Source organism: Podarcis raffonei, chromosome Z, assembly GCF_027172205.1.
Source record: "Podarcis raffonei isolate rPodRaf1 chromosome Z, rPodRaf1.pri, whole genome shotgun sequence".
Taxonomy (NCBI): Eukaryota; Metazoa; Chordata; class Lepidosauria; order Squamata; family Lacertidae; genus Podarcis; species Podarcis raffonei.
Window position 1 is genome coordinate 20,519,136 of NC_070621.1, and position 17,788 is coordinate 20,536,923.

At 46.4% G+C, this 17,788-nt stretch overlaps 1 protein-coding gene across 1 annotated transcript; it reads left to right on the forward strand.

Annotated features, from left to right (window-relative positions):
* The first annotated feature begins 9,991 nt into the window (after positions 1-9,991).
* Positions 9,992-13,693, forward strand: P2RY4 (pyrimidinergic receptor P2Y4). The gene is made up of 2 exons (XM_053373616.1): positions 9,992-10,047; positions 12,016-13,693. The coding sequence occupies exon 2, from the start codon at positions 12,019-12,021 to the stop codon at positions 13,072-13,074; it is 1,056 nt and encodes a 351-aa protein (XP_053229591.1). The 5' UTR covers positions 9,992-10,047; positions 12,016-12,018; the 3' UTR covers positions 13,075-13,693.
* Positions 13,694-17,788: the final 4,095 nt, after the last annotated feature.

Consider the following 17,788-nt stretch of genomic DNA (forward strand, 5'->3'; position numbering starts at 1 on the left):
CCTGCACTCCTAGACCTGGAAAGACTAGATGGAGGCCCTCTTGGAGCAGGCACAGACACTGCGTGGCTGTGATTTTGGATAGGGTGCACACCCTAACATTGAAAAATAAATGGGTCTTTTTTCATGATATTTTATTAAGGGTTCCCCCCCCCATACAATTAAAGAAACCAATCTAAATAAAAACAAAAACAGGGAAAGAGAAAAGGCAAAGTCCTCTCTCAAAGGAAGCTCTTAATCCTTGTCTCACATAGAAAGTGGTGGACCCTCCCAGCTCTCACCTGAGAGCTTCCCTGTCTCATCCCGGTCTCTCACCTTGGGAGGCCTTCCTTTCCCTGCCTCTCACTCAAGGTCCTTTACCAACCATCCATAACCTTCGTGTCGTACAGCCCCAATTATGGCCCAGAGTAGAGGACACCCAGGAAAACAACAAAAAAATAAAATAAAAGAGAGAGAAGGGAAAATATAAAAGGAAGAAAAGAATAGAAAGAGAGAGAGAGGTTGAGTGTGGGTAAGGCCCTAGAATCACAATAGAGTTGGAAGATTCCTCAAGGGTGATCTAGTCCATGGGTAGGCAAACTAAGGCCCGGGGGCCAGATCCAGCCCAATCGTCTTCTAAATCCAGCCCGCAGTCTGGTAATCAGCATGTTTTTACATGAGTAGAATGTGTCCTTTTATTTAAAATGCATCTCTGGATTATTTGTGGGGCATAGGAATTCGTTTATCCCCCCCCCAAAAGAAATAGTCCGGCCCCCCACAAGGTCCGAGGGACAGTGGACTGGCCCCCTGCTGAAAAAGTTTGCTGACCCCTGATCTAGTCCAACCCCCCTGCAATGCAAGAACCATAGCTAAATAATACATCCCAAGTTCAGTCCCTGATGACATCCCCAGGTAGGGCTGGGAGGGAGACCTCTGCTTCAAATTCTGGAGAGCCAATGCTGGTCAGTGTAGACAATACTGAGATAGCTGGACCAATAGGCTGATTCCATATAAGGCAACTTCCTAAGAGGGAGTGGTGTTGGCGGGATCACCTTTGCTCTGAGGTGTCCTGACTCGTTTTTATTAGAAGTTTGTCAGCTGCAGGGTTCCAAATGTTGGTCCCTCTCTAGAAAAGGCTGCAATGAACAAGCTGTAGTTGCAACCTCCTGAACTCAACACCCTTGTTCTCCCCTCTGCTTCTAACAACCATCCTTCATGCTTTGTTCTGTGGGGTGCTCCTGCCTCCTCCAACCAAAGAGGTGGCTCCGTTGGCAGCAGAGCATCTCTTTGTAAAGGCACATTGCATTTCCTTCAGACAGCCCTGGAACCTCTTCACCCTCCGCTCCTACCAACCTTTTGATCCTGGCATCTATTTATATCAACCTATGGGATGCGGCTGACACACCTCCAGGATTGAAGAAGCAGAGGTGCTGCAGGGGGCACAGAGGCAATTAAAACAGGAATGCTGCCAGAGCAAAGAGTACCTGCAAGAGCATGCCTTGGACACATTTCTTGGAACTGGTCACCTCCATCTTTTAATTACCTCCACAGGGACTACAGGGCTCAACATGCAGTGATTCTTTCTTGATCCAGGCATGGGGAGCCACACACAAATGAAGGAGCTGACACAACAGAGGAGCCCTTCCCATATTCAATGCTTTTTCCCCTCTTGAATTCATAGGAACATAAGATCCTGATGGATCAGGCCACTGGAATCTAGTCCATCATCCTTTTCTCACAGTGGCCAAACAGATGCCCCAAAGGGAAACCTGAAAGCAAGACCAGAGCACAAGGCCACTCTCCCTTCCTGTGGCTTCCAACAACTGGTATTCAGAAGCATTTCTGCGGAGGACAAAGCACAGCCATGCTGGCTGGTAGCCATCAATAGCCCTCTCCTCCTCCATGAATTTGACTCATCCTCTTTTAAAACCATCCAAGTTAGTGGCCATCACTGCCTCCTGTGGGAGTGAGTTCCACAGTGCACTGCATATTTAGGACTTTGTTTTCTCTGTCCTGCATCTTCCAACATTCAGCTACAGTAGGGGGTTGGATTAGATTGCCCTTGGGGTCCCTCCCATTTCTACAAGTCTATGATTCTTTGATGGGATGTCCACATAAAAAGAGGATGGTTCACCTGAACTGGTCACTTTCTCGGAGAACAAAAAGAAGCAAAACGCCTGTTTTTCATTTACATCTAGGAAGCCTTTGTGCTTGTGTCCTGCTGATAGGTTTCCTGTTTTGCCACTGTGAGAACAGGATGCTAGACTAGATGGGCCACTGGGCTGATTCAGGAGGACTCTTCTGATGCTTTTGTGGAGCCTCCAGACCTATAGGCAGTCTATCTAGATTCCTAGGTTCTTAAGGGCATTTGGTCACTGTGAGAGGAAGATGCTTGACTGGATGGGCTTGATCCAGCAGGCTGTTATTATGTTATTATCCCACATCTTCCAGAGCTGTCTCAAATGACCTTGAAGTCACTCCAAAACCCTCCTTCATTCTGGCTCCCCTTCCCATGCAAGCCTCCCTCTGTTGCTCTCTCGCCTGCCATAAAAATATAGAACATTATTTTATAGCACACTATTAAAAAAATAAAATGAAACCACACCAAGAACTCTAAAGGCGCAGGCCAAACCTCAGCACCACATGTTGGAGTATCTTTGTTCCAAACTGTTCTCACATGCCTGTGACTCTCTGTTGGGTCATGCGGTTTTGTAAATCCTCAGCTGGCCAAGGGAAGGGAGTGGGGAGGGTGACTTGATTTGGTAGCTTTTCAATCCGCGTGTGGTCGAGATACCAGAACATGTATGCTGTTTACAAAAAGGAGGGAGAAAGGAAGGGAATGAGGGAGCAAGGGGGGAAGTTATCATATCCACTGACACACTGCTAGAAAACTCATAGAACTGAAGAGTTGGAAGGGACCTGAGAGTCATCTAGTCCAACCCCCTGCAATGCAGGAATCGCAGCTCAAGAATCCCCAACAAGTGGCCATCCAACCTCTGCTTAAAAACCTAGAAGGAAGGAGTTCACCACCTTCTGAGTTCATCCATTCCTCTTGGAAAGAGCTCTCACCATCAGAAAGTTCTTCCTAAGGTTTAGTCAGAATCTCCTTTCTTGTCATTTGAAACACTTTGTTCAGCTCCGACCCTCTGGAACAACAGAAAACAGGCTTGCTCCCTCTTGCATGTGACAAGGATGGCCCGTCCCATTTCATCACCTGAGGCAAAATGTGCCACTCCCTGCCCCCTGCACAATTGCCAGAATAACACAATCACCGCCACCAAACTCTGCGAGAACCAGGGCACTCCTTAAGGCAATGCTGCTCATCTTGTCCACTCCAGGGACACAGAAGACAAGTGGCACCATCATATTCCAGAACGCCTCCTTTTGGCCAGAAGTGGGTAAGACAGGACATCCACTCTTGTGCTTCCCACCTCATCAATGGGCCAGCTCTGCCTTCAGCTATTTGAAGACAGCTATCATATCTCCTCTCCATCTCCTCTTTTCCAGGCTAAACATACCCGACTCCCTGGAGCGTCCCACATGCGACTGAGCTGGTGAGCATTTTTTTCCAGGGTTTCACAGAGGCTGTGGCATTTGCTCTGGCCCTCTGGAAGTGACCTGGCATTTGAGGAACTGTCTGCATTTCTTATCAGAGCAGATGCCAGACCATAAATAATCTGGAGAATGCAATCCAGCCAACTCCGTGGGCTTGCTGCAAGGGCAAGGCTGCCTGGTTCCCCGCAAGCTTCTTAGTACTTGGAAAGGAAGCAGAGAAGAGCTGAGATCTTATTGTGGAAAAAATGCATTTATTCCTTGGGTTGAAATTCCACAGGTTTACCGCTGGACAAATTCCAGAAGCCTTGGAATTGTGCAAAGTCCAAGTGTTGGGATAATTCTTAATGGAGGTTCTTACTTTCTTGCTTTCACAACAAATGTATGAATATTTCTAGCTCTACCTATCTACCATCTATCTATCATCTATCTATCTATCTATCTATCATCTATCTATCTATCTATCATCTATCATCTATCTATCTATCATCTATCTGGCTATCTATAGCAATCTATGTATATGTATATTTCTATGCACAAATGAACCCACTCAGTGACAGGTGCACATCCTATAAGCAGGCACACCTGAGTAGTTATTTGTTTGTTTATTGCCTTTATAGCCCACCTTTCCCTCCTAAAAGCTCATGGTGGCCTGCATGGTCCTCCCCCACCTCATTTATGAAAATGTAAAGCACTGCCTGGGAGACCCTTTAGAATCCGATCCATCTCTCACCTCCCTCCCTCCCTCCCTCCCCTTTGCTCCTTGAGGAAATCTCTTGTAAAAACTTGCGAAAAACCAAGTTTCATAAGCCCCCCAATTCATTCTGCAGATATTTCCTGCATGGGGGCTTTCAAGCAGCATCTGCTGGTTTGAAGTTGGTTTTCTTTTTCTTTTTATTTGTCCTGGGGGAACTGTTACTTTTCAGTTTTGGCTGCTTCCCCCCCTTGGTCTCCAGAAGGCTTTGTCCGTTGAAGAAAGCATTGGTGAAAGAATAATTATTATGAAAGGCATAAATATAGATTTCACATCTTTGTGTGCCTGGGATGAAGCTGATGAGAAGAGCAGAGAAAGAGATGCCAGGAGAGGCCATCTAGCTGGGGCAGCCTATATAATTTTTCTTCCCCCCTCATTCAATCCCCAGAACAACCCTGTGAGGCAGGTTAGGCCGAGAGCCAGGAACTGACCCAAACCCACCTAGTGAGCTTTGTGACCAAGTGGGGTTTTGAACCCTGGTCTCTCCCAGGTCCTAGCCCGACACTCTAACCACTACACCATACTGGCTCTCTCGTCTATTAATGAACACCTTTGAGTGCTGCTGGCTTCGTCAAAGCCAATGACCCCACCCTAGGGGAATCACATCTGTACCTACAAAGACATCTAGAGGCAGTTTGGATTGATTTCCTAACAGGACTGGAGAGCAAAATCACTTGAAGAGGCCAGAAATTATTAGGCATGCTAGCAAAACTTAAGAGCCTAGGAAGAGCCCTGCTGGATCATCAGCCCAGTGGTTCATGTAGTCAAGCATCCCATTCTCACAGTTGCCAACCAGATGCCCATTGTGGAAAACCCATAAGCAGGACCCAAGCAACTCCTGTTGCTTCCAGAAACTGGTATTTGGAATCATTACTGCCTCTGGCTGTAGAGCATAGCTATCATGGCTGGCAGCCCTTTAAGGATAAGAGAAAGAACTTAAATATTAAAGCAAATAACTTGGCAGGATTATGAAGGTGTTTGCTTGCTTCCTGAGCCTGGGACTGTATCTTTCGTGATGTGGGGGTGGGGAGAATAGGAGAATAAATTGAATAGCAGAATTGTAGAACTGGGGTTGGAAGGGACCCCAAGGGTCATCTAGTCCAACCCCCCTGCAATGCAGGAATCACAGCTCAAGAAAAATAGAATCAGATTCATAGAGCTGTGGAATTGGGAGGGACCTCTAGCTGATAACACAGACATTTTGGCAATCCAGTGCCTGCACAGGGCTGTTGCATACTTCCAGCCCCAATATCAGTTTTGAGTGACATTTCACTTGGACCATGTCTTGTCCCTGGTGGTGCAAGACCCTTGATGTGGCTGAGAGGACACAGGGAATTCACCCCAGAGAGGAATGGCACTGGAGCACTGAAGAGCTTCTGAACCACGTATAGTACCAGCCCTCAAAAGTTCCAGGGCGTGGGTAGGGCCACCCATCCAGCTGTGATTGTTTTGTGTGGCTCAAACTGGCGAGCAGCCTGCATGGACACTCCATGTTGTTGGTGTTAAAACAGTCCAGAGGACGTTGACCTTGGACCCAACTAGATGCCAACCTGGCTCTTTTTGAACCTCATCTTTTGTTTCTTTAAACTCATTTTCCCAATTTGTTCTGGAAATGAGGTTGTTTTTCTCTCACGATCCCCAAAATGCCCCTGAGGAGGAAGGGGAGAGGGAAACAGGGCCAGGTCTCTGGCTGTTTCTCCTTCCCTCACATGCACAAGCCTCTTCTGCTGAATTGCAAGAGATGTTTATTTCTGTAGATACTGTAAAAAAAACACACAAAAAAAACACAGGAAAAACCCTTGACTAGGCTTTCAAGAATTATTATAGCTACCATTTAACACAGTCCTCTACTGCCATCTGTTGTTCAAATTGGGCTATCTGTTCATTTCCTTTGGATAGAGTATTGGGGTTTTTTTGTTTTTTAAAAATCATTTTATAATGTATGTAAAACGGAGAGAACAGTCATAGCAGCAGCTGAAAATTAAAAGATGAAAAACAAAAGTATAAAATAGGCATATGGACTGTGCAAAGCTGCACCTGGGGTAAAATTACAAAGTCCAAGTAAAGAATATCAGTGTAATCTGAGGATCAAGTCTCATTCCAGATTTGCCAGGCTTGTAAGAAGGCTTGTATTGAACATGATTGTTCCACTGCATATTTAATAAAGGAATGCCAAATCATTTAAAAAGTGTCTGGAGGTTCTAGTCCTTGTGGAACTAGGCATAATTTTCTCAATGCTAGCTCGATTCTGGAGTGAGTGATACTGAGCGTCCAGTGTAAGATTTAGGGCTGAGTTCCACTGAGTTGCAATGACTATTTAAGCTGCCAAGATCATATACAAGACCAATTCTTTGGATAATACATCTACATTGGTATGTCCATTGGTATGTCAATCACATTAATTTTGGACAACAAACAAGAGTTTCTTTCATAACATTGGTCATTTCCGTCAAAATTAAATTCCAAAAATCTTGCACCAACTTCCTTTCCCACCCTAAATGATAATGCATGCCAAGTTTATTGCAAGCCTTTCAATAATTAGGTGATATGGAACAGTTTTTATATTTGCAAAGGAGCATGATAGCATCTGTGCATAGAAATTTCAATGAGCTTCCCCTAAGAAAACTGGAAACAGAATCTTAAATTTTATTTCAATTCCTGAGAAGAATCAGCATTAGCCAAAATATCGAGACAGTCCAAGGACAATAGTTCAGTACAAAGAATGGAAACAAAGTCACTGCACAGTTGCTGTTTAAAACCCTTGGCAGGTGTCTTACTTCACCACTAAGGATCCTGTAAACTAATGCCTTTGACGTGATGTATTCATTAGAATCATAGAACTGTAGAGTTAGAAGGTTCACAAGGACCATGTAGCCTAACACCTGCAATGCAGGGATAAAGTTAATGTTACCAGCTGAAAGAGGAGATGTGATCCACATGATCAATAATCCCCTGTACCTGCTCTGGAAATGGTTAGGAGGATAATCTCAGACTAGTCCAAATTCTGTTGGTGAATAATAATAATAATAATAATAATAATAATAATAATAATAATTTATTATTTATACCCCACCCATCTGGCTGGGTTTCCCAGCCGCTCTGGGCGGCTTTCAACAGAATATTAAAATACAATAGTCTTTTAAACATTAAAAGCTTCCCTAAACAGGGCTGCCTTCAGATGTCTTCTAAAAGCCATCTTCAAATACCTGGAAGACTCCTGTGTGAAAGACAGAGCAAGGTTGTTTTCTCCTTCTTCAGAGGGGTTGAACTAGATTACCCCCAGAGTCCCATCCTGCCCAGACTCAAGTCATAGTCTCTTACTATATGTCAAAGGCTGTGTCATTTGCAACCGCATGGATCAGAAGGAAGGGGCTGTAGTCAGTGGGCTTTATAAGACTTGCCAACTTCTCTGTCACATCATTAATCTTTCCACCTGGAAGACAGCACACCTCCTGGGACGTCCTGTTCCCTCCACACACTGCTGCCTCTGTGCCCCTCAGTGGGGAGTCGCATACCACCACCTCATGTGTCTTCCTCCTCTGGGGAGTGGCAGAAATCATTCTGTGCACTGCACCTTCCACAGCCACCTCTGTGTGGTCTGAGGTCTGTAACTAATGTCCTTGCTCCTCTGGAATTTGAGGTGAGGCATGGAATCAATTTTGCAGCTCGAGAGACACTGCACGACTCCTGACAGACTTGCTTCTGTGCATCACATGCCTCCAGGAGACCATCTCTTGCAATGGGTTATCTTCCTCCACCTCGCACACACATCACTGTTCCAGGACAGTCCACTCTCTGCTCCACTGAGAAATTCCTCATCTTGCCCAGTAGCTCCAAGTGCTGTCTGGTGGGCCTCAGATTGCTGGACCTTCTGTTCCAGCAAGGCAACCAGCTTGCACTTGTTGCAGGTGTAGCTTTGCACATGCTCAGGCAGGAAGACAAACATGGCAGAGGTGTTGCAGGTCACTGCAGCAGCTCCCTCGCCCTCTGTGTCTTTTGGTTCTCTGGGCCTCCACTTCAAAACGCCCTCACAAATGCCCATTTGCAAGTCCAGGTCACGAGCTCCCAGAGGAGCTCATTAGAATCAGCTCATTAGAACTGCTGCTGGCTGCTAATTCCTCCGCTAACTCACTTCATCTAAATCCCCAACTCCTAAATCCTCCAATGAATCATAGAATTAGAATTGTAGAGTTGGAAAGGACTCCAAGGGTCATCTAGTCCAACCCGCTTTGATTCAGGAATCTCAACTAAAAAATACCCCTGACAGATGGAGAAACAACCTCTGCTTTAAAACCCCCAATGAATCACAGAATCATAGAATTGTAGTCGGAAGGGATGCCAAGGGTCATTTAGTCCAACCCCTAATGTATTTTTACTCCATTAACTATCAGGGCTAAACAGTGTACTCAATGTAACAAACATAAATAAAATCAGGGGAGTGGGGGAATCTACACCACACACAAAAAAACAGAGAATACAACACATTTTATTTCAGGCATCAAAAATTGGCCATAATAAGGCAATTTCCCATAGCAGGAGGGAGCGTTCAATGAGAGCCCAAAACATATTCAATGAGCTGAACATGCCAGATTGAAAGTCACAGCCGTGTCTCTGGTTTCTCCGGAACAAAACGAAGCCCATTGAATTCTCCTCACCCTGAGCGGCCAGCCCCAGCGGGCTCTTTTGCTAGGGTACAACGAGACCAAGCTGCATCTTAATTGCTGTGAGGGCAATTGGAGCTTATCTTGCAAATGAGATATGCTTAATTGATTTAGCCGACAAGGGCTCTGGTTATTATCTACCCAAGATTAGCTGGGGCTGCCTTGATAAACTGAATCAGCCTGTAAATTAAGAGTTCAGACAGGTCAGCGTGTTCACATTCAGGGGAGCAGGGAACCAGGCATCATCAGCGTAGTTAGCTTCATCAAATGCAATTAGTTATACAAGGGGAAGGGGGAGGTGCTTCCTGCACAGACGAGGCTGGCTTGAGGGTTGTAAAACCAGGCTGCTATTAGGTTACTGTCCTGTGTGGATGGTCAGTGGTCTTCTCGCAAACCAAGGCTGGTCATCCTGCATAGTACAGTTAGCTGGTATGGTGTCTTTCAGTGGTTGTGGGATACAACTCCCATCAGCCCTAGGCAGCATGACCAATGGTCAGGGGAAAGATGGGATTTGTAGTCCACAACCATGGGTGAATACTACATTGGTTCCCCATATATATCTTTTCTCTCCCAGGATCACTAGATGTCTTACATGGTTCCCCCACCGCTCAATTCATCCCCACAACAACCTTGTGAGGTAGGTCAGGCTGAAAGGTGCAATTAGTGGCCTCCACAGTCACACACATTGAGCTTCATGGCGAAGTGGGGGTTTTAAACCCTGGCATCTCCCAGGTCCTAGCCCGACACTCTAACCACTACAAAACATTGCCTCTCAATCAATAGGGGAAGAGGCAAAGCGGGTGCACTCTCATGGACCAGATGGGAAAGACCAGCATTCTACAGTTACCTTTGGCAGTTCCACAAGATTTTGCGGCAGCACAAAGATCCCTTTGAGACATTATTTTTCCCTGGGTGACCCTGCATTTGGGCGTCACCAATTAAGAATCCTTTTTCTAGAGGGGCCAGCCATTCTCACAAAGGCTCTTTTGTTAGCTCTGTGGGATTATTTGAGCAGCTTGAATTAGGGGGGGGGGACATTCAGGGCAGGTTTCCCCAGGAAGTTGTTCCTGTTTTCTCACTCTGCTCGAATCCTCAAGACGGAAGGTGAGTAGGGGGATAAGAGAATCCCACATTCCCTTAACTGTAGCCTCCTCCACCTTTAGGGCAATCCTATGCATGTCTAGAATTATAGAATCATAGAATTGTAGAGCTGGAAAGGGTGCCCAAGAGTCCTCTAGTCTGACCACCATCCCACCCACCCACCCACCCAGGCAGGAATCACAGCTAAAGAATCCCTGACATATGACCACCCAACCTCTGCTTAAAAACTTGCAATTAAGGAGAGTTCTACCTCCTTCCAGTAGAGTTGGAAGGGACCTCACCTAGCCCACTTCCCCACAGTGCAGGAATCACAGCTCAGTGCAATCCTATGAATGTCTACTCAGAAGCAAATCCTATTGAGCTCATTGGGACTTACATCCAGGTTAGTATGTGTAGGACAGATACACATCTCCAAAGAGGAGCTTTCCATCTCCCTCCACACTCTGGGCACGTGATGGGGTGGTTGTTTTGAAGGAACTTCTCTCACAGCCGCTTTCTGAGCGCAAAAAGAAAACCTAGCTTGCTTTAAAGAGACAGTTGCTGGCCCAAGATCACTCAGTGAGCTTCATGTGTTCAGGGGAGGAGGAAGGGGTGTGTGGTTGGTACGGTCCACCCCGGGTGTCACCACTGAGGAGGGTGACTAAATGCCGGGTGGCACTCACCACAGGGCCTGCAGAGCGCCCAAGCCACGCGTCTCTCCTGGGAGAGACACAGTGGCTTGAGTGCACGCAGGCTCCGCGCTGCCCAAACTGGTCACCTGCCGCCTCCCCCCCCCAGCTGTAGGGCAGCTGAGTGGGAGGAGGCAGGCAGACTCTGGAGGCCCCATGGTGCGCCCTATCCCTATGAGCGGCTCGCCCCGTCCATGGGCATGCTGCCCCAAATGCCCGAGCAGCTTCCTCCGCCACTGCATGTGGTTGGTTGATAAGGGATTTCAACCCCCCAGTTCCTAGTCTGACACTCTGACCATTATACCACAATGTCCTCACTGACAGCAGCGAAAACAGGGGTTTCTTTAGCTTCATGGGCCTGGCATCCAGGATCTTAATCATTTTTCTAATAATCCTCACACCGGAATGGAAGGGTGGGGCAGGCCAGCCCCATGTGATGCCAGTGGTTAGAGGGACAGACGGGGACCTGAGAGATGAGGGTTAGAATTCCCATTTGGCCCTGAAGCTCACTGGATGACCTTTGGAGTAAGCTGCTGCCTCTCAGCCTGACCTACCTTGCAGAGTTGTTGTGAAGATAATACGGAGAGGGAACAGCATGTAAACCACCTAGAGCTCCTTTGAGGAAATGATGGTGATGGTGATGATGAGAGTACTAGATCACATGATAGTTTACAGAATTATGTATGACCTGGGGAAAGCAGGCAGAGAAAAGCTTTCCTCCCTCTTTCATAACACTGGGACTTGTGAGTATCCAATGAAGCTGAATGTTTGAAGATTCAGGACAGGTAATAGGAAGTCCTTCTTCACGCATCACATTGTTAAACTATGGAACTCCCTCCCCCAGGAGGCAGTGATGGCCACTAACCTGGATGGCTTAAAAGTGGATTAGACACAGTCTTGGAGGATGACAGGGCTAGTGACAGCTACTAGCCAGGATGGTCATGCTCTTCCACCACAATTGGAGGAAACAACGATCTTGAATGCCAGCTGCTAGAGACCACAGGAGGAGAGAGGGCTCTTGTGCTTGAATCCTGCTTGCAGGTTTCCCATAAAGGGCATCTAGTCCAGGAGGCTGGACTAGACGGGCCATTGGTCTGATCTAGCAGGATCTTCTTATGTTCTAATATCATCATCATCATCATCATCATAGAATTATAGAATTATATAGTTGGAAGGGACCCTCAAGGGTCAATGCAAGAATCACAGCTAAATAATTTCTCGCCAGGTGCTCATTCTGCCTCTCTGCCCGAGAAGCTTATGGCCACCAGCCTTTGTGAAGCATTTTTTTCTCCCTGATTTTCAGGAGATGGGCAGCCTGATGGTGCCACTTCCTATGGCGGCTTTCACCACCACACCCAGGGCTGGGAATGCCACTGGTGGTAATAGCACTAAAGAGGAGAAGGAGAACTGCATCTTCAATGAGGAGTTCAAATTCATCCTCCTGCCTGTCTCCTATGCCACTGTCTGTGTGGTGGGCCTCATCCTCAACTCCTACTCCCTGTGGGCACTCATCTCCAGGATGCGGCCCTGGAATGCCACCACCACGTACATGTTCCACCTGGCCCTGTCGGACACCCTCTACGTCCTCTCTCTCCCCACGCTAGTCTACTACTATGCCAACCGCAACAACTGGCCCTTCGGGGAGGGGATGTGCAAGGTGGTGCGCTTCCTCTTCTATGCCAACCTCTACAGCAGCATCCTCTTCCTCACCTGCATCAGCATCCACCGCTACGTGGCAGTCTGCCATCCCATCCAGGCCCTCAGGTGGGTCAAAACGAGGCACGCCCACCTGATTTGTGGGGGAGTGTGGGCAGTGGTTGCCACCTGCCTCATCCCCAACCTGGTCTTCGTCACCATCAGTGCCCGGGGAAACGATACCCTCTGCCACGACACCACAAAGCCAGCCGAATTTGGCCACTACGTACGCTACAGCTCCTCAGTGATGGCCCTCCTCTTTGGCCTTCCATTCCTGGTTGTCCTCATCTGCTACTGCCAGATGGCCCAGAAGCTGTGGAGGCCTCACTCTGGCCAGGAGGTCCCCGCCTACAAGGCACGCTCTGTCAAAATGATTGTGGTGGTTGTGGTGGTCTTCGTCATCTGCTTCCTCCCTTTCCACATCACGCGGACCGCCTACTACACCTCTCGGCTGCTCAAGGCCGACTGTCGCACGCTCAACGCTGTGAATGTGGCCTACAAAATCACCAGGCCCTTGGCCAGTGCCAATAGCTGCATTGATCCTATCCTCTACTTCCTGGCTGGGAACCTCTATAGGGGAAAGCTGCACCAGAGCTTGTTCAAAAGGCCCAGAACCAGGCATGCACTGACTCTGACCCCCATTTCCCAGCTTGTGGGTGAAATCTGACTGTGGGATGTGCTCCATTTCATCGTTCTGAAGATTTTTAAACAGAGTTTGAATGGCTGCCTGTAAGGGAATCCTGAGCTGTGATTCCTGCATTGCAAGGGGTTGGACTGGAAAACCCTTTGGGGTGCCTTCCAACTCTACAAATCTATGCTTTTATAAGTCTTCCAACACAGAGTTATACTGATTTATCTAAACCTCTCTCCTTCTTTAACCATGTCTGTTAATTTAATAGTTAGCTGTTTCCAGATCTTTCTGGAAGTCAGTTTTGAAGGGCTTCTGATTGTGTTCCATGCAGTATTCCAGCACTATACAACATTTGGCTTTGATGGAAGCTTGCCCTCTCCTGTCCTTCCAACTTTATGCAACTTTCAGGGAGACCATTTCTATTGATATAAAGACTCCATCAACTGTTCCTCACAGGGCTTGGCTGCAAGGCCCTTTATCATCCTAGTAACCCTCCTCTGCCTAGTTTCCAGTTTTGTCAATATTGGTACCCAGAACCAGGCACAGGACTCCAGATGTGGCCTGACCAAGGCAGAATAGAGCAGGGCTATTATTTCCCTTCATCTGTACACTGGGCTTCTGTTGATGCAGCCTAGAATAGCATTAGCTCAGGTTGAGCTTGAGCTTAGGGACGCAGGTGGCGCTGTGGGTAAAACCTCAGTGCAGTGCCTAGGAATTGCCGATCGTATGGTTGGCGGTTCGAATCCCCATGGCGGGGTGAGCTCCCATCGTTCGGTCCCAGCTCCTGCCCACCTAGCAGTTCGAAAGCACCCCTAAGTGCAAGTAGATAAATAGGTACCGCTTTATAGCGGGAAGGTAACGGCATTTCCGTGCGCTGCGCTGATGCTGGCTCGCCAAAACAGCTTCGTCACGCTGGCCACGTGACCGGGAAGTGTCTCCGGACAGCGCTGGCTCCCAGCCTCTTAAGCGAGATGAGCACGCAACCCCAGAGTCGGTCACGACTGGCCCGTACGGGCAGGGGTACCTTTACCTTTTACTATTGTTTCCCTTCATCTGTACACTGGGCTTCTGTTGATGCAGCCTAGAATAGCATTAGCTCAGGTTGAGCTTGAGCTTAGGGACGCAGGTGGCGCTGTGGGTAAAACCTCAGTGCAGTGCCTAGGAATTGCCGATCGTATGGTTGGCGGTTCGAATCCCCATGGCGGGGTGAGCTCCCATCGTTCGGTCCCAGCTCCTGCCCACCTAGCAGTTCGAAAGCACCCCTAAGTGCAAGTAGATAAATAGGTACCGCTTTATAGCGGGAAGGTAACGGCATTTCCGTGCGCTGCGCTGATGCTGGCTCGCCAAAACAGCTTCGTCACGCTGGCCACGTGACCGGGAAGTGTCTCCGGACAGCGCTGGCTCCCAGCCTCTTAAGCGAGATGAGCACGCAACCCCAGAGTCGGTCACGACTGGCCCGTACGGGCAGGGGTACCTTTACCTTTTACTATTGTTTCCCTTCATCTGTACACTGGGCTTCTGTTGATGCAGCCTAGAATAGCATTAGCTCAGGTTGAGCTTGAGCTTAGGGACGCAGGTGGCGCTGTGGGTAAAACCTCAGTGCAGTGCCTAGGAATTGCCGATCGTATGGTTGGCGGTTCGAATCCCCATGGCGGGGTGAGCTCCCATCGTTCGGTCCCAGCTCCTGCCCACCTAGCAGTTCGAAAGCACCCCTAAGTGCAAGTAGATAAATAGGTACCACTTTATAGCGGGAAGGTAACGGCATTTCCGTGCGCTGCGCTGATGCTGGCTCGCCAAAACAGCTTCGTCACGCTGGCCACGTGACCCGGAAGTGTCTCCGGACAGCGCTGGCCCCTGGCCTCTTAAGCGAGATGAGCACGCAACCCCAGAGTCGGTCACGACTGGCCCGTACGGGCAGGGGTACCTTTACCTTTTACTATTATTTCCCTTCATCTGTACACTGGACTTCTGTTGATGCAGCCTAGAATAGCATTAGCTCAGGTTGAGCTTGTAGCCTACTGAAACCTCTGGATCCTTTTCACGTGGACTGCTATCAAAATAGGTATCCCTCAACCCTATATTTGTGCACCTGGTTATTCCTACCTAAGTTGTTCCTGCTGACATTCTTTTGGCCCAGTCCTCCAGTCTGTTAAGGCCCTATTGAATCCCATACCTTCCAACATTTCTCCGATGAAAATAGGGACATCCCATTCCATAATGATGATTTTACTATTTATACCTCCCACATCTTACTGATTTGCCCCAGCCACTATGGGCAGCTTCCAACATATGTAAAAATGTAATAAAACATTAAACATTAAAAAACCCTTCGCTATACAGAATTGTCTTCAGATGATTCGGGGGTCAGGTAACTACATACCCCCAACGTTTCTCTGATGAAAAGGAAGCTGTGGTTCCTGCATTCTCCTAAGGAAAAGTGAAACATTCTGGGATGAAATCAGAAACCGGGGTGGTTTCTCTAAATCAGGGACGTCCCTGAAAAATAGGGACACTTAGAGGGCTTGCTCCTTTAAACTCTCCTCCTTATTGCTGGCCCCTTCAAATCATTGCGCTCCACAGGAAAAGTGGCAGAAACTGTGAAAATTGCTGGGTGACCTTGGGGGCCTGTCTCTGCTTCTCAGCTTAGCCTACCTCACAGGGTTGTTGTGGGGATTAGATGTGGACTAGGACTTGGCAGAGACCAGGATTCAAATCCCTACTTGGCTATGAAGCTCACTTGGGTGATCTCTAGGCCAGTTGCTGCCTCTCAGCCTAGTCCACCTTACAGGGTTGTTGGGGAGATTCAGTAAGGAGGGAGGAGAATAGCCAATAGCCGAACTAGTCCAGCCTCCAGTTCTCACAGTGGCCACCCATATGCCCCAATGGGGAGCCTGCAAGCTGGATTTGAAAACAGTAGCCTTCTCCCACTCCTGCTCTCCTGCATTTTTTTTAAAAGAACAGTTTAACTGAACAACTTAAAATGAAAGTGGAAAAAAGAAACAAAAGAAAAGGTATATCACTATTAAGAGCTGCAAGTAGTGCCTGTGGGTTTATATCCAATAGATGGTATTTATCTCATGAAACAGTGTATGTTAAAAAGTCAGTTGATCCAAAGTCAATAGGCTTGCTTCCATCCAAATTTTCCAATCGCCATCTTTCCCCCCCCCCCCCAATTTTTAAAGTTGGGTTTTCCCACAGAGTCAAATTAGCATGAGAACATGAGTCAAACCTATTTTTTATCTCAAACATCATATTCCATATCTTTCTAACTGACATAATTGTTTCCAGAGATTCCCGAGTCCTAAAATATTTTATTCCTAATACTGTCCTTCCAAGCAAAGGTGCTATAAATGTACAATATATTCTAAAATTGTCCAGTTTGGAAATTTAACACCAGTTGGTGGGTTTCCAGTATTTAATACTTGCCATTAAGGAAGCAATGTAGCACAGCTCCATATTTGGAATACCAAATCTTCCTTCATTAATTTGTAGCTGCATTTTCTGTAAAGATATTCTCAGAGGTGAAGAACCCCATAGACATTTTCTAAAGAAAGGATTTGTTTTCTGAAAATATTTTCCAAATATATGAAGTGGAATTCCTCTCAAAATATAGATTAATCTGGGGATAATATTCATTTTCAGATCATTCACCTTTTCATCTATCAACAACTGAAGAACTGAGGTGTTAGGGGAGGAGTAGTACCTCTAATATTTAATTAAAATCTTCTATTTTCAATTTATCGTAAGTACATTCATTCAAGTGTCCAAAACATTTCAGGAGAATCCAAATTAGGTCCATAAATATTAACCATAGCTATTACCATCTTTTCTTGTAGCCTTATTAGACTTTTTTGCGCATAAAATTTAATAACACCAATTTGCATCAGTAATAACCTGACTGAAAATCCTTTTCGGACCAAAATGGCCACATTTAGGATTTGCCAAAGTACTTGTAAGATAAACTTATCCCACCCAATCTTTCATTAATAATAATTTATCCCATTCCGTTAGATTTATCTCCTGTAAATAAGCAATATCTGCCCTTAACAATTTTAAATATGCTAAACTTACATTTTGCTTCTTAGATACTCACAACCCTTTTACATTAAAATGAACTAACTTCATCCAATAATTTTATTTTGCCCCCCCCCCTTTATCAAGGTTTTCCAAATACCACTTTATTTTATGACTTGGACCATTTAACAAACATTTAGTAATATCTTTTTTCCATATTTGAGCATATATCAGATTTTCTAATATCACTCATAGGTGCAGAACACCCATAGGCACTTAGCTTAGCATTTAAATTCAATTCTATTGCATATATTTTCTGGACAATATTGATACACCATTTTTTAAAATAGAAAATGTGGTTATATGAAAAGAAATAGGCTCAGAATAAATTGATATACAAGTTGGCAAATGCTGATTTCTTTTATTGACAGTATGCCCAGGCTTTTTATCAGAATGGGTCAGTATGAGAAAACAAATGAGAGGAGAAAGAAAAAAGAAAGTGAAAACACAGAGTCATTCAAAATGAAACCTCTCCAGGACATCTTCAGAGATTTACATTTCTTCCTTAAATCATCATGTCTGATCATCTGCAAATTTGATTAAGATAAACGCCTCTGCATTCGAGGGACTGACAAATTTGTGAATTTGATCTTCATGGTTAATGCAGAATGTAGCTGGAAAGCACATGAAATATTGGAGTTGTTCTAACCTTGCAAGAGTTGATGCTTTTGTGGAA